General features: G+C 46.5%; 1 protein-coding gene and 2 long non-coding RNA genes across 4 annotated transcripts; 1 reads left to right on the top strand and 2 right to left on the bottom strand.

Moving 5' to 3' along the window:
- The first annotated feature begins 1,817 nt into the window (after positions 1 to 1,817).
- Positions 1,818 to 3,290, top strand: LOC137894374 (uncharacterized). The gene is made up of 4 exons (XR_011105480.1): positions 1,818 to 1,917; positions 2,313 to 2,493; positions 2,751 to 2,992; positions 3,191 to 3,290. It is a non-coding gene; the product is annotated as an uncharacterized lncRNA (long non-coding RNA).
- A 2,361-nt stretch (positions 3,291 to 5,651) lies between these two features.
- On the bottom strand, positions 5,652 to 7,950 carry LOC137894291 (proline-rich protein 14-like). Of its 2 annotated transcripts, none has more exons than XM_068739770.1 (7): positions 7,815 to 7,950; positions 6,996 to 7,128; positions 6,676 to 6,900; positions 6,492 to 6,580; positions 6,332 to 6,403; positions 6,139 to 6,250; positions 5,652 to 5,947 (listed from the first exon to the last, which is right to left on the bottom strand). In XM_068739770.1, the coding sequence occupies exons 2-6, from the start codon at positions 7,083 to 7,085 to the stop codon at positions 6,214 to 6,216; spliced, it is 513 nt and encodes a 170-aa protein (XP_068595871.1). In that variant the 5' UTR covers positions 7,086 to 7,128; positions 7,815 to 7,950; the 3' UTR covers positions 5,652 to 5,947; positions 6,139 to 6,213. The 2 variants fall into 2 exon arrangements, with proteins under 2 accessions (XP_068595871.1, XP_068595872.1); XM_068739771.1 differs by having other exon boundaries at positions 6,326 to 6,403.
- Positions 7,951 to 9,921: 1,971 nt separating this feature from the next.
- LOC137894452 (uncharacterized) lies at positions 9,922 to 14,668 on the bottom strand. Its single transcript, XR_011105486.1, has 3 exons — positions 14,562 to 14,668; positions 10,588 to 10,645; positions 9,922 to 10,058 (listed from the first exon to the last, which is right to left on the bottom strand). It is a non-coding gene; the product is annotated as an uncharacterized lncRNA (long non-coding RNA).
- Between the last annotated feature and the right edge of the window lie 693 nt (positions 14,669 to 15,361).

Below are 15,361 nucleotides of genomic sequence, written 5' to 3' on the forward strand. Positions count from 1 at the left end.
CTAACCCTAACCCTAACCCTAACCCTAACCCTAACCCTAACCCTAACCCTAACCCTAACCCTAACCTAACCCTAACCCTAACCCTAACCCTAACCCTAACCCTAACCCTAACCCTAACCCTAACCCTAACCTAACCCTAACCCTAACCCTAACCCTAACCCTAACCCTAACCCTAACCCTACCCCTAACCCTAACCCAACCCAACCCTAACCCTAACCCTAACCCTAACCCTAACCTAACCCTAACCCTAACCCTAACCCTAAACCTAACCTAACCCTAACCCTAACCCTAACCCTAACCCTAACCCTAACCCTAACCCTAACCCTAACCCTAACCCTAACCCTAACCCTAACCCTAACCCTAACCCTAACCCTAACCCTACCCTAACCCTAACCCTAACCCTAACCCCTAACCCTAACCCTAACCCTAACCCTAACCCTAACCCTAACCTAACCCTAACCCAACCCTAACCCTAACCCTAACCCTAACCCTAACCCTAACCCTAACCCTAACCCTAACCCTAACCCTAACCCTAACCCTAACCCTAACCCTAACCCTAACCCTAACCCTAACCCTAACCCTAACCCTAACCCTAACCCTAACCCTAACCCTAACCCTAACCTAACCCTAACCCTAACCCTAACCCTAACCTAACCCTAACCCTAACCCTAACCCTAACCCTAACCCTAACCCTAACCCTAACCCTAACCCTAACCCTAACCCTAACCCTAACCCTAACCCTAACCCTAACCCTAACCCTAACCCTAACCCTAACCCTAACCCTAACCCTAACCCTAACCCTAACCCTAACCCTAACCCTAACCCTAACCCTAACCCTAACCCTAACCCTAACCCTAACCCTAACCCTAACCCTAACCCTAACCCTAACCCTAACCCTAACCCTAACCCTAACCCTAACCCTAACCCTAACCCTAACCCTAACCCTAACCCTAACCCTAACCCTAACCCTAACCCTAACCCTAACCCTAACCCTAACCCTAACCCTAACCCTAACCCTAACCCTAACCCTAACCCTAACCCTAACCCTAACCCTAACCCTAACCCTAACCCTAACCCTAACCCTAACCCTAACCCTAACCCTAACCCTAACCCTAACCCTAACCCTAACCCTAACCCTAACCCTAACCCTAACCCTAACCCTAACCCTAACCCTAACCCTAACCCTAACCCTAACCCTAACCCTAACCCTAACCCTAACCCTAACCCTAACCCTAACCCTAACCCTAACCCTAACCCTAACCCTAACCCTAACCCTAACCCTAACCCTAACCCTAACCCTAACCCTAACCCTAACCCTAACCCTAACCCTAACCCTAACCCTAACCCTAACCCTAACCCTAACCCTAACCCTAACCCTAACCCTAACCCTAACCCTAACCCTAACCCTAACCCTAACCCTAACCCTAACCCTAACCCTAACCCTAACCCTAACCCTAACCCTAACCCTAACCCTAACCCTAACCCTAACCCTAACCCTAACCCTAACCCTAACCCTAACCCTAACCCTAACCCTAACCCTAACCCTAACCCTAACCCTAACCCTAACCCTAACCCTAACCCATTTTCAAAATTGCGCCACAAGTCGGATTCGAACACGAGGCGTCTGGGATGCGGGGCACAGGCAATTACCACTACACCACCGCCTCACCTGTTCCAGGTTTCGAGATTCAAGACACTTTATCTATTCAGCATGCCACGGGGGCATTCTGGGTAGCGTAACTGCGTCATACTTTTCAGCCAATCAGCCCGGTGATTATCTGTTTTAAAGGTGGGTGGGGATTTCCGCTCAGTCCAGTCGTGGAGGGAAGAGCGGCAGGAGCAGACGACGGATCAGCATCAGCAATCGGCAGAATCTCCATTGAAGTCAAGATGAACAAAAAAAACCGTCGTCTTCCGGTAAGGACCCTTAGTTAACGTTCTACTATTCTGCAACTCAAGACGAGAGACACGTGCGTTTTTACGCAGCTAATAGGGTTGTAGGCAAGACGCGTTTTATGATGCGCCATGAAAGAGAACTTGTAGCTTAATTAACTGTATTAAAATAGCGTCCAGAAAATATTAAGTGTTTGTCTTGGCCGTGACCTAATCTGGCGTGCCGTGTAATTATATTTTGCCCACGAGGCAATATAAAATTCATATCAGCAATGGGCCGTATGTAAATGTTTCGGTGCGTTTTAATAATAAATTAAAAAAAAAATAAAAGCAGCACATTCGCCGCAAATATTAAAAATCTCATAAAGCTCTGCTCTTTTCTTTGAAGCTTTGGATTCTTATAAATTTATTGTGTCCAGGCCTCAGAACGCAGGACCGGCGGAGGCAGCGGAGGCTCCCCTCACAGCATCACCTGATGCGAAGGCAGCGCCTAAGCTGGCAACACCGGAGGGTCAAGGGCCGGAGGAGCGGTCTGGCGGCAAGACGCTGCCGTCAGACAAGCGGGTGAGACATGAGCGGCTGCAGTGCTTAAAACAGACGGTGAGCGAGGAAGCTTTAAATTCAAAATCAGTAAACTAAATCTTACCTTACCTAAAATTAAAAAAATTGCTGTTTGATGTGCTGTTTTCCCCGGTACGCGTTTTAAAAGCGCGGGGTGAACTAAGATAAAGTTAGGCCCAAAGCCTGCCGCCAGTTCCAGTTTTTTGCGCGGCCGTGCCGCGTCGCGGCGACACGTGACCACCACCATCGGATTCGTCTCGTTCCGCTGATGTTGTTTGATGTGCTGTTTTCCCCAGTACGACTTTTCTGCACAAGGGGTGAACTGAGAGAAATTTAGGCCCAAAGCCTGAGGCCGCTTCCGGGTTTTTGCACGTCACGAGGCCGCGCCCGGTCGTAGCGACACATGACCACCACCATCGGATTCGTCTCGACTCGCTGATGCGGTTTGATGTGCCGTTTGTCCCGGTTCTCCCTCGCAAAGTGGAACCTTCCTCAAAAAACGGACAGGGGCACGCTGCTAAAAGCCATGCCCAGAAAGGTGCACTGCGCGGTGGGTAGATTTAGTGGGGGGGGGGGGGGGTTGATTTGGGGGCCCGTAGCGTCACTTTCCGGGCACGCAGAAGGTCGTGACGCCGTTGTACTTGCTTGACTTGGTGTATTATTAAAATACATAAATGCATATTTATTTAATGGTTACAAACTTCCAGGATGACTCTGTTATTACTTTTTTCCACAGTTGACGCCTTGGAGGATCCTTCCTGCCTTTGGAGCACCCGTCCAGCCGTGGAGGATCCGTGCAGTTCACTGTTCTGTGTATTAAAGTGTATTCTTGCAAACACTTGTACTTCATTGGTGTATAATCAACTGTCTGTAATCTTGCTAGCACAGAATGGTTGTCCAGATTTTGTAGATCGTTCGTGCAGTACCGGACAGCTGTGGACGACCCGTCCTGCATGTGGACGACCTGTCCAGCCTTTGGATGACCCGCCCTGCAGTGGACCCCTCTTGCTGTTGAGAACCCGTCCAGCCTTGGATTGCCCGTACAGTTCAATACTCTGTGTATTAAAGTTTATTCTTGCAAACACGTGTACTTCATTTGTGTATAACCAACTGTCTGTAATCTTGCTGCGATGTAATTATTGTCCAGATTATGGTCGGTAAGTCGAAGTGGTCATGCGATTTCTACCCCGAAGGGCCCCGGTCCCGGATTTGTACCCTGCAGGCCACATGTTGGAGAAAACAACGCCGCGCAAAATATTACAATAATCCATATTTCTACTGTATGCAGTGACTCCACAGTGCTTAGTTAACCCACCCGGACCGTCAGCTGTTCCCGAGGGACTGCGCTGGTTTGAAAATATCGTTTTTAATGTGCAAGTACTAGCGAGTAGGGATAATGTACAAGATTGTCCTTAACGTGTACTTACGACCGCGGTACACACACACACACACACGCAGGCGCGAAACACAGACGATGTCAGCAAAGAACTTTTTCTAATCTCGGCCGTTTTGTATTTTGACTTCAGAACGCCAAACCTTATCTAATATTTTAAGATTCTATATTTTGTACATTAATACATTAGAGCTATCTATAAACACCGACGTGTGGACGGTACCACCCTGATGTCGAGGGGGGGGGGGGGGGGGGGATTTCAGACGCCCTCCTGGTCTCAGCTTGGCGCCGCAGCGGGTCGATGCCTCCGAATCCCCCCCGTTTGCTGATTCCTATCAGCGTTCCCCGTTCCCAGACGGTACGACCCGATGAATGTTCAAAGAATTCCTACGAGGCCTTTTATATGAACGCCATACTGATGGTCATCCGACGGATGGGGACGGATGAGCCCGTGTGGAAATGTACCCTTTGATGTGCCGCCACCCCTCCCTTAGAGCAGTATTGCACGGCACGTTATTTCACAACGATCTTAATTCTGGCAGTTCCACCAATTTTAGTCGTTTTATTTTAGGGGTTAATAACATTTCAGCCGCTTGGCTGCGCCACCGAGTACGATAATCAATAAATGTGCGGGAGGTGGCGAGGTTTTACCAGAGAATAAGGTGGAACGCGGTGACTGTAGACGGGTAACGGTCAGACCGACCTCATCTTAGAGCATCTCTCCAACCCGCTGCTGCCAAACTCTCCGTTTGCCCCTTTGGAACACTGTAAACTTTATCGTTTTTAACAAATGGGGGAAAAATAAAGCAGTTATTGGGACCGTTTCTGTATTTATTAGGTGTGAGAGGCATTGCAGAATCTGTTCAACGCGTTTCTACAATGTTGTGGGCGTTCCCGTACGCCACCTAGTGGACAGAGAAAGTGACCGCCGTACACAATCACTCGTCCTGACAGGGCTTGACGTCATAATTCCAGGTTTGTCTCGCTGTAAACATGAGCCTCGCGCGCCGCTCGTAACTTTACATCACCCCGGTGGAGTCATTGAACGCGCCGTTTCCCATTTACTTTACCAAACAACAAACCTCAAATTCTTGTAAAAAAAAAATACGTGCTGCACCCCTTGGTTTTGAACCCAGGAGCTTCTGGCTGGGAGTCAAGTGTGCTACCCACTGCACCACCGAGAACGCAGCGTGATGTCGCATAAGGAAAAAGCACAGCTCCAGTGCAACACGCTGCGGTCTGGAATAGCAGCTCATCATCCGACAAGCATGACTTTGTTAACGCCTCGAGTTTCCTCCCCCGCACTGTGGGGTGGTTGGTATTGCTACCAACCACCGTGTCGGAGGCCCCGGGTTCGAGTCCCGCTGGGGGAGTGGGGTAGAACGGGGGTAGCAGGGTAGGCCTAGGGCCTTGCCTGGGCGGAGTGAACTGGACCGGTCCACTTCACTCCGCCCAGGTGGCCCTGGGTCTACCCTGCTACCCCCTCTCTATCCCATTCCCGTAGTGGGATTTGAAGCTGGGGCTCTTTGAACTTTTCAACATTGCTACCAACTATTCCCCCACCCCCGTGCACACACTCACACACCACGGACAATTTGGAGTAACCGACTCCCCTAAATTGCACGTTTTTGGAGGTGGGCGGAAACGGGAGAACCCCGACGCAGACACGATTTGAACCCAGTACCATCTGGCTGTGAGGCCAGCATAAACTCGACCAGCTGATAACCAGTCATTAACAAATTCTCAACACCAACGATGACATCACAGACAATCTGAATGTAAATACACATACTTTAATCTCATGTCCAAGCAGATCAGACCGGCAATATGAAGAAAATGTACATTTATATTTCTATCCATCCGGTTCACGTTTCACATCCAACACTGTAAAAAATAAAACAGCAAATACACTGCAAAAAAAAACCATGTGCTGACAGGATGTGATGTCACAGATCACACACCCAAGCCTCGCTGTATCAGAAAGTCGCTCCACCAGCATCGCATCCACGTCTGACTCGCCCCCACGAGGGACGCTGCCATTGCACCGACGGAGAGATGCTTTCCGCTTCCTGGGGACCATGGTAACAGGAAGTCCCGCCCCTGAAGTCGACAAACATTTTGAAAAAACAAGTGTGAAGAACAAGATGAAGAAAAGAGAAGTGCTACCTGTATGTAGTAATAATGAATATAACTGCGTAGTTAGAAATAAAATACAAAATAACACAAAGGAGGGACATAATTAAGGAGACTACCGTCGCTTTATCATGCTCTCAATACATTTCCCAACCCACCTTGCAGTCTCTTCCTTTTCCGGGGCAGAGTAAAGTCAGGAAAAAGGACAACCCTCCGTCTTTTCTGCTGTCCAATCAGGAGTAGCGCTCCTCAAACATTGTTTCAAGACTCCTGTGGGGTGAAAAACAAAACATGGTAGAAGACTGGAGATTCAGCGAGATTTGCATTATTCATTTTAAAGGTTACCTTTACCTGTTGGTTGAGGGGGAATTGTAGTTCTTGTTCGTATAAATCTCCTCCAGACTGAACTCTTTCTTCTTTAACCTGAAAAAATGTTCACTGATGATTTTGGAATATGGTCAATGTGTTTGTAAATGACTGCGTTCATTTCCTCCACACCCACGCGACCTACCTTTTGACCTTTGGCAGTCCCATTGGCGTGAGCAACGTTTCACGCGGTGATGCCCGCCGGATTCGAATCTGTGAGACGCGTTCGGCTCGCTGACATAAAATGGACACAGAGATCCAATCAGTGGAAACTATGAGTAAAAATGACTTGACAATAAAAAATAGGAAACAACAGAAAAAATATCCACCTCTCCATTTGTGCTGAGAAACTCTGGGCCTGCTGTCGATTGGCTCGTGGAAAGCAGAGCAGACAGTCCATTGGCCGAAGATGACGGCGAAGGAAGAGACCGTCGCCGGGGGAGGCGTAGGCAACGGGAGCTGTGATTGGACCGCTGCTTCTGAAGTCGCCGGGTGGGAGAAGCTGGGCTGTTAGGAGGAGACGCTCCAAGGAGACACAGGCGGAGACAAAACTCCTGACGGACAACAAAAAGGCAGCGAGTTCCCTCGCTCAGCTGGTCCGCGTGGAAACAGAAGTCCTCAAACGGACTTTCCATCCATCAAAACAAACCCGTTTCAGACGCGCCGCCATCGGCCTCATCGTCAGCCGAAGGCCGAGCTGGATGCCGCGTCGCCGCCCCCGAGCCCTGCCGCCTGCCATCGCTGCCCTTCAGGGTCAGAGGTCGACTCAGCATTTTTGAGGACTGTGAGAGAGACAGAATAACATCTAACGACAAAAAGAGTTCTGGGCCTCCAGCCGAGGAAGGTTGAAGTCACCTGAAAGTTGTTTGTGCCATTTGCTCCACGCACGCGTGCACACACACACGCACACGCACGCTTAAAGAGGAGTTAAAGAAGCCATTTCTGGAGAAACCATCTCTGAACAGAGGAGGAGGATTAAGACACCGTATATTATTATTGTAGAATCTTCCCAACACCAAATCTGTGTACGTAACAAGTGTAAAACCTTTTTAACCTGAATACTTGTCTCGTAATTGCACTTCCGGTTAGATGCTAAACTGCACTTCATTACCCCCCCCAGCCACACCTGGGCTCAACAAAAGAGCTCACCTGAGGGTGTCTAATTTCTCTCGCGGCTCAGAATCCCATAAACATTCCTACAAGTTAATTCATCGTCATTTGACGAACAGGAGTTCCTTTTTTTTTTTGGCCTTATTACTTTCTCACATCGGTCTTTCTTATGTGACATGAAACAAAGGGACACTCACAGAAAACGAGCGGTATTTAGGATCGGCGTGAGAACAGAACAGAAAAAAGGAATTTGGAGAAAATACAAAAGCTGCTCGAGCTAGCTGCGCCTAGCTACCGTTAGCATATTATATTGCGCGTGAATCGGTTAAAACGTCATAAATCGGGAAACTCATTTTACCTTTTCAAAGCCTCCGGATTCGTTTGGTCTCCTTTAACTCCTCTTATCTCATTTTAAGCGCTTCCGACGCTAGAAAATGCCAAACCTGGCCGTGCGGTCCGGTGCAAGACGCTCTTCTGACGTCACTAATGCCCGGCGTTAAATAGCGGAAGTCACAATCACAATGATGGAACTTCCGCTGAAAGTTTCAAAATAAAAGTGTTAGTCTAGCGCAGTGTTTCCCAACCTTTTTTGAGCCGCGGCACATTTTTTACATTTACAAAATTCTGCGGCAGAACCCCAACCAAAATGACACAAAATTACACTCCAACGGTACATATTAGATTAGATTAGTTTTTTTATGTACCCGTATGCGGGTGTGACACAGCATGTTGGGGGTCTGCTGGGAGACCAGGACTTCAGGTACCCCAGGTAGAGGCCTGGGGCCAACCGGTGAGTGCTGCGTCGGTGGTACGGCAAAATGTCCTGGGGGGGGGGGGGGGGTGAACACAAACTGAGGAGAGGAGGCTGTCATCAGCCTCGTTATTACCTTGACTACAGCCTACAGAGCCCCCTGGAGGTAGAACATGCGGCATCCGGGGAGAAGAGTGGAGGACGCTGCCCCTGCAGGAACCCCGACCTGACCTAGCCCTGATCAGCAGGACGGCGGTCACCAAAGTCCAGCAAGAGAGCCAAAAGGTCTTCCGTAATCTGGACAAAGAACAGGATAACAAATAAAGGTGCTGGGGAGGACGATGCAAAGGACAGGGTGGGTTGCTGTGACGACGCCTCACGGGACAAGGAGAAAGTACAGTAGTAGTAGGAGGGTACATGCTGTCTCACTGTGGACTTACCGTGCAATGACGATTAAGGCTTTGTTCTATTTCTATTCTATTCCGCCGAGGGTGTATAAAGACTGGCCACTAGATGGAAGCAGAGGCCAATATTCAGACTTTTGTTCAGCATAGCTCCACCGAGGTATGACCCAATTAGCTCCATCTTCAAAACGGTTTTAGCTCGAGGGCAGCAATGTTCATATGTTTGTCCTGAAGAACATTATACAATCCTGGTGAAAAGACAAAGATACATCATCCCCAGAATGTTTTTATTACTTGTACTTATATCCTTCAAGTACAGAATACAATAAAGCTGTAGGAACACTGAGCATCAGACAAGGAACACCGCCTGAACGTAGACCTCCTACGCATTCCTACTCTGGACCATAAGATAAACCAACAATTCCAGAAGACACGGGAAAACAAAGCTGTGAAAAAAGGAGACTATAATGGATTACAAATGTTTAAAGATAAATGGGTCGGGGGTGAACGGAAAGCTACATCAACGGGACGGGGCAGTTGTGATTGACAAGAGCTTCCCCTCTGTGACCAGTGACGCTAGTACAGGCATGGGCAAACCCAGGCCCGGGGGCCATATGCGGCCCGTTGGTCTTTTTAATCCGGCCCGCCAAGCTTGTCCAATCATATCATTAAATAAAATTGTATTATAATTAAGCCTCATTCATTTGACCTAATCCCTGTAATACTACCTGTAAAAGGCCAAATCCTTTCATGCAATAGCTTTCATGTGTCATTTATATTAGCTCACACAAATACTCCATCCATCTGTTCTTGGTCCGGCCCCCCTGTCAAATTTTAGAACCTATTGTGGCCCGCGAGTCAAAAAGTTTGCCCACCCCTGCGCTAGTATCTGCGCCGCTTGCTATTTGGCCCATCAAGGAGGCCCCCTAACGGATTCCCTCGGCCAAATCCTGCTGCAGGTCCAGCTTGTGAGCCCATCGGTGACTGTTGCTGTTGTTGTTGTTGTTGCTGCTTTGTGGACTGGGCATATGTCCGCCCCACCCCCGATCCACCCTGTGGTAATCTATCGTTTCGCTGTGGAATCGTGAGAATAGGCGTTACGGGAACGGGGCCAAGCATCGCAACGGGATGTTTTGAATACGGTGGGGATTTTTAGAGTTCGTCGGGGGTTCAGTCCGGGAGTGAAAGGTCGGCCCCGGCAGACAGAAGGAGAGAGAGGAATAAGACGATTAGATCTCCAGTTTATCAAACGCACCTTCACATCCTTCAACAGTTGATATCAGAGCAACTCATTTTTACTGATACGTTACCATGGCTCCGTTCTCTGACTTCAATGGCGCGCCCATATTTGTAGTTCCCTCGGGGCCAATGGCTCCTCCCCGTCCACTCACGGCCATCGTACGACCCTGGTTACCACTGGGCCCCGGAGAGGCCCGGTTAAAGCCATCTACGCGCAGAACAGCGGAGCATTGGTTTGGACGCTGGCGCTAACGTCAGCCGCCTCTTTAGACGTTAGCGCTGGCTTTCAGTTGGAAGCTAACGAACATTCCCACCCGGCTCCTCCTTTGAAGAGCCCAAAATATACGCGACAGCAAAAAACCTACGCTAACCCTAACCCCCCATCCCGATCACAGATCTTAACTTTACTCGGCTTCAGAGGTTCTTAAAAGGTGCCGTGGCCTTTAATTATTGTTTAATGATTAACTAAACTCTCAACTCTCTTGTAACAGGATGCTAGCTCAAGGACCCAGGATTTCCAAACTACGAGATAAAACCATCCCACCAGGTTCACTGGATATGGCGTTAGTTTCAACACGTGGTTTTGCCATTTTATTCCTTCTGGCATTCCTTCAAAGTAATTCCACTTTAGATGAAAACCTATTTAACATGCAGTACGTTAATAAATGATATTAATGCATGGATCACATCATCGTCAGGTTCTGCATTACATTAGTCTTTGTACATCGTGCCCGTACCTCCCATATTAATGGCTCCACGCGGGCCGAGCTCACCCCCTCTCACTTCCTGTTCTCTCTGCAAGAAGTGAAGCACAAAACTCGGCTAAACAGTAACTCTTCAGTTGAAACACTGATTTCCACACAAAGCTGGTGACTGCTGCAAAACATTGGCCGTTGATCTCGTGGAAATTATCATTTAGTGATGGAATTGCATGGCAAAAATACTTTCCACACTTCTGCTAGCCTGCGTTCGTCATATACTTTAGCTCCGTAAACAGAAAGTGGGAACATAAAATGGGCCTCAGGCTGCCTTATTTCATATGGAGTTAAAAAAGAACAAAATTAAGTAATGTCAAACGTCTTCTGCGTGCGTTTCAACCAATCACACGACTGCCCCAGCAGGAAAGAACCCCATGTTGACTCTCATCATGCATCCCTTCCTGGCTGTTTCGAGTTTTGAATACTATTACAGCTTTTATGAAGCAACTGTGTTAAGAAATAATTGAAACACTAGATGGCAGCAGAGAGCGCCCTGACTAACAGTAAAGCGGTAATAATAAAAAGACTAATTTCCCTATAATTTTTCCATATTCTTTCTCCTGAAACATACCTTTAATGAAATGTAAATTAAGAGTCTCCACGTTAATTCAGAGGTCAGACCGTCAAGGATGTTTCCGACGGTGTATCAATACAGAACAGCGCAATATAACAACAGGACAAGTGTCTTTAGGAAACAGAAGAATTATAAGTTGTGACTGAGGAAGCAGGAGGTCAGACACAAAAATCTATAGAAGTGTGCACCAGGGTTATTATAGTTAACGAAAACTAACAAAAAAACGAAAACTAGAATAGAATTTTTTTTTTCGTTAACTAGAACTAAATAAAAACTATAATTAAAAGAGAACACGAAAACTAACTAAAACAGTATTGTCCGTTCACAAAACTAACTAAAACTAATAAAAATTAAAGACACTAATCTCTTCGTTTTCGTTTTTATCGATTTTTAAATTGATTTATTTTGTTTGGAGTTACTGCTCGTTGAGAATCGGGTTGGTGACGTCACTACCGACGGAAGCAGGCAGGAAGCGCCGAACGCTCCAGCCCCATGTGGGATTTGTTTATTACGACGGAGAGAAACACGAAAGCTAACTGCGAGTAGCCCCCCCGTAAGAGAAGCAGCCCCCCGGCTAGCAGTTAGCACCGCGAAGGAGACAACAATAAGGGACTGCTTTTAACCTGCACCGACTGGAGCCCCCCCCCCCCACACACACACACACTGGGGGGGGCATGGCTCACCGCATTAATGAGACATGAGAAGAAGATGAGCTGCTTGGAGCCAAGCCCAAAGTGAGGAGACCCCTGATGGAGCCCCCCTGATGGAGCCCCCCTGATGGAGCCCCCCTCAGCCAGGAGGACCTGGAGATGGTCTGGATGAACCGTGGATTGGATTAGAGATGGACGACGAGGACACTGAACACGTTGGTGAGTGGTTCTAGTCCCAAATACATTAGTCTTGTTGACCTTTTATGCTGATATAAAATGTAACAATAATCAGTGTTGTAAACTTTAATTGATATTAAAACCCCATAAAGTCCCAAAAGGAGAGGAAATAAATTATTTCTTTTACCCATTCTGATCCAAAACCTAAAATGCCAATCACAAATGTTGGAGCCTCCATCCGCTAAAACCTGAAATGTATAATTTGTCACACTGAAATCATCGTTATTGTCATGTCATGATTTCAGATCTAATATTGGGCTTCATTATAAATATACAATATTAAATGGGTTATCCTGGGGAAACTAGTTTAGGGTGCTAACAGTTAAGAAATTAAACATCATGAAAGAAGTAACGTTATTATCCCTGCTGTAAAAACAAGGGTTATTACAGACAGTCCTAATTAATACATAATTATTTAACTGTACTGTTCTTTGTGTCTTTTACATTTGTTTGTTCTTTTTGCTCAGAGCTTGACCTGCCAGATGGAGAAACCAACAAGTTCCAGAGGATCCATGTCTGGCTCTCACCCTTCAGCTCACCCTGAACGCTGCCTGAAGAACCCAAATACTGACTTGCTGATATCAAGAGCAAGAAAGCTCGTCCACGCTGAGAGCAAATCATCAGCGGCAAATTAAATATTAAGTCCGAGATTGTAGCACGTTAGCAGCTATGCTGCGGACTGTTACGGTTGGTTGTTTAAAATTACTGAATAAATGTTTTATATGTTATCTTTTGTTGAGTTGTATTATTTTATTATATTTTAATCCTGCATCTGACAAATAACTGAAAGTATGAAAAACAAACTAATAAAAACTAAATTAAACTAATAAAAACAAAACTAAAACTAATAAAAACTAAAAAATCCACTCTAAAAACTAACTAAAACTAACTGAATTAGAGAAAACAAATTCAAAACTAACTAAAAATAAACTATAATTAAAAATCCAAAACTATTATAACCCTGGTGTGCACAACATCTAATGAAATCAACGGAACAGAAATGGATGTCCTTGTGGTGGCAAACACTTGATCGTGTGTTGCAAGAGAAGATGGAAGATGAGATAAAGTGAATTAAATAAGAACTGTTTCCAAGAAAGAACGGAGACCCTTTAAAGATTTGCAGCCAGAGAAACTCCACTCACAAGTCAGCAGGACTGAACGTCAACGCAAGCCTCAGCTGGCATAAGAAAATGTAACTGATAGAGAGAAGTGATAACATCTGAGGATTGTAAAGAGAGAAAATTGTGAAAAGCTCAGCCGCCAACTTTCTAACTTAGATTACATCATGAAAAAACACACTTTAAAAAAATCACAACAATATTTCTAGTGACTGAGCATTTCTTTCCTGTTCTATGTGTCGTCAACACAATAAACCAGAGTATTGTTACCATGCCAACCTGAACCAACGATCAATACACAGGAAAATCCTTACAGTTAATTGATGGGCAGAAACCTTTACCTCCATAGACGTCACTGAAAGCTGACGGAAAACTGTCCCGAGTGAAATCGATATTAAAGCAGCGTCAGATTAGTGTGCAGTACCAACTCCGGACCACGCTGTGGCGCTATAACGTGGTGCTTGCATGATTAGTGTGCAGTACCACTTCCGGACCACGGTGTGGCGCTATAACGTGGCGCTTTAATGATTAGTGTGCAGTACCACCTCCGGACCACGCTGTGGCGCTATAACGTGGCGCTTTAATGATTAGTGCGCAGTACCACCTCCGGACCACGGTGTGGCGCTAAAACGTGGCGCTTTAATGATTAGTGTGCAGTACCACCTCCGGACCACGGCGTGGCGCTATAACGTGGCGCTTTAATGATTAGTGTGCAGTACCACCTCCGGACCACGGTGTGGCGCTATAACGTGGCGCTTTAATGATTAGTGTGCAGTACCACCTCCGGACCACGGTGTGGCGCTATAACGTGGCGCTTTAATGAGTACAGCGTGCAGTACCTCCTCCGGATCACGGTGTGGTGCTATAGCGTGGCGCTTTAATGGCCGTTTCTGGAATAACACCAGAAATGTTCCAAACATTTGAAATCGAAATATCGCGTGAACCGTACGTTGTAGAGACTTGAGAAGTTGATCTACCCACCATAATTCGGCTATGCTGAACACGCCGGTCCAACCCCCGCCTCTGTACGACCTTCCGTTCCTGAGATATGACGAAATTAAACCTTTACACGTCCATCACGTCGTCATTCTTAGTCACACCCACCTTTCCGTCACGTCAGTTCCAGCCACATATGTCATCTATAAGTGTGCCAAGTTACAAGTTGTTAAGACATTTGTTTGTGTGCATACCCTAACCCTAACCAAAACAAGAAAATATAAATATAAAGACAAATTAACGTAAGGATTAGAACTGACATAAAATGACATAAATGCACATTAAACAAATAAGCACAAATATAAATCACAGGCTTAATTGGCTTCACATGGCATTCACATAAACACTAATTAACACAGAAAAGCAAGCAAACTGTACCTCATTGGCCACACAGACTCCAAAGGAATAAAGATGAGGTTAAACGTCTTCTTAGAGATTATTTTCCAACAATTTCTTGGACCAATTCTGCTTGCTCCTTTCCAGACATTGACGGCCGCACGCCCAGTCTTTCTCATGGAGCGCGCCAATAATCTCATCCCGTGGGGTACACAAACATGCGGAACTAAAGTTTGGTTCCCCCTTATCTCCCCGACATCAAATTAATTACACATAAATATTAGAGATACATTAGCTGGCAGCTACAGTTTGTGTGCATATTTATGCTTATTGTCAACTTCAAACGCTCACTAAAGCGTCCTCGTTCGCTCTCTTGTGGCCGTTTCTGGAATAACACCAGAAATGTTCCAAACATTTGAAATCGAAAAACACTCCGGCTGGAAAGATCCGTCCACAAAAACACTCCGACTGGAAACATGCGCTTTGTGATACTAATTACGATTATTTTGTTGTTAGGCGAGACTGGTCCGTCCACAAAACCACCCCGCCTCTGAACGACCTTCCGTTCCTGACACATCACAAAATTAAACCTTTACACATCCATAACGTGGTCACCGTTATGTGTGAATATTTATGCTGATTGTAAACTTCTGATGTTCACTGTAGCGGCGCCATGTCTCCACAAGAGGGCAGCATCATTTTATATTGCGGCCGTTTCTGGAATGAAACCGGAAACCGGAAATGTCCCAAACTCCGTTCATTTCTTCGAATTATCGCGAGAACGGTACGTTGTAGAGACTTGGAAACCTGGTCTACCCGACATAATTCGGCTACGCTGAACA

Source organism: Brachionichthys hirsutus, chromosome 5 (assembly GCF_040956055.1).
Source record: "Brachionichthys hirsutus isolate HB-005 chromosome 5, CSIRO-AGI_Bhir_v1, whole genome shotgun sequence".
Lineage (NCBI taxonomy): Eukaryota > Metazoa > Chordata > Actinopteri > Lophiiformes > Brachionichthyidae > Brachionichthys > Brachionichthys hirsutus.

What these genes read in the sequence shown, in the direction of transcription:
- LOC137894291 (XM_068739770.1), bottom strand. Translation starts at nt 7,085, where the DNA reads ATGGCAGGCGGCAGGGCTCGGGGGCGGCGACGCGGCATCCAGCTCGGC. An exon ending in TGGCGGCGCGTCTGAAACGG is followed by an intron (nt 6,901 to 6,995) that starts GTTTGTTTTGAT and finishes GTTGTCCGTCAG; the next exon opens with GAGTTTTGTCTCCGCCTGTG. An exon ending in AATTCCCCCTCAACCAACAG is followed by an intron (nt 6,251 to 6,331) that starts GTAAAGGTAACC and finishes TTCACCCCACAG; the next exon opens with GAGTCTTGAAACAATGTTTG.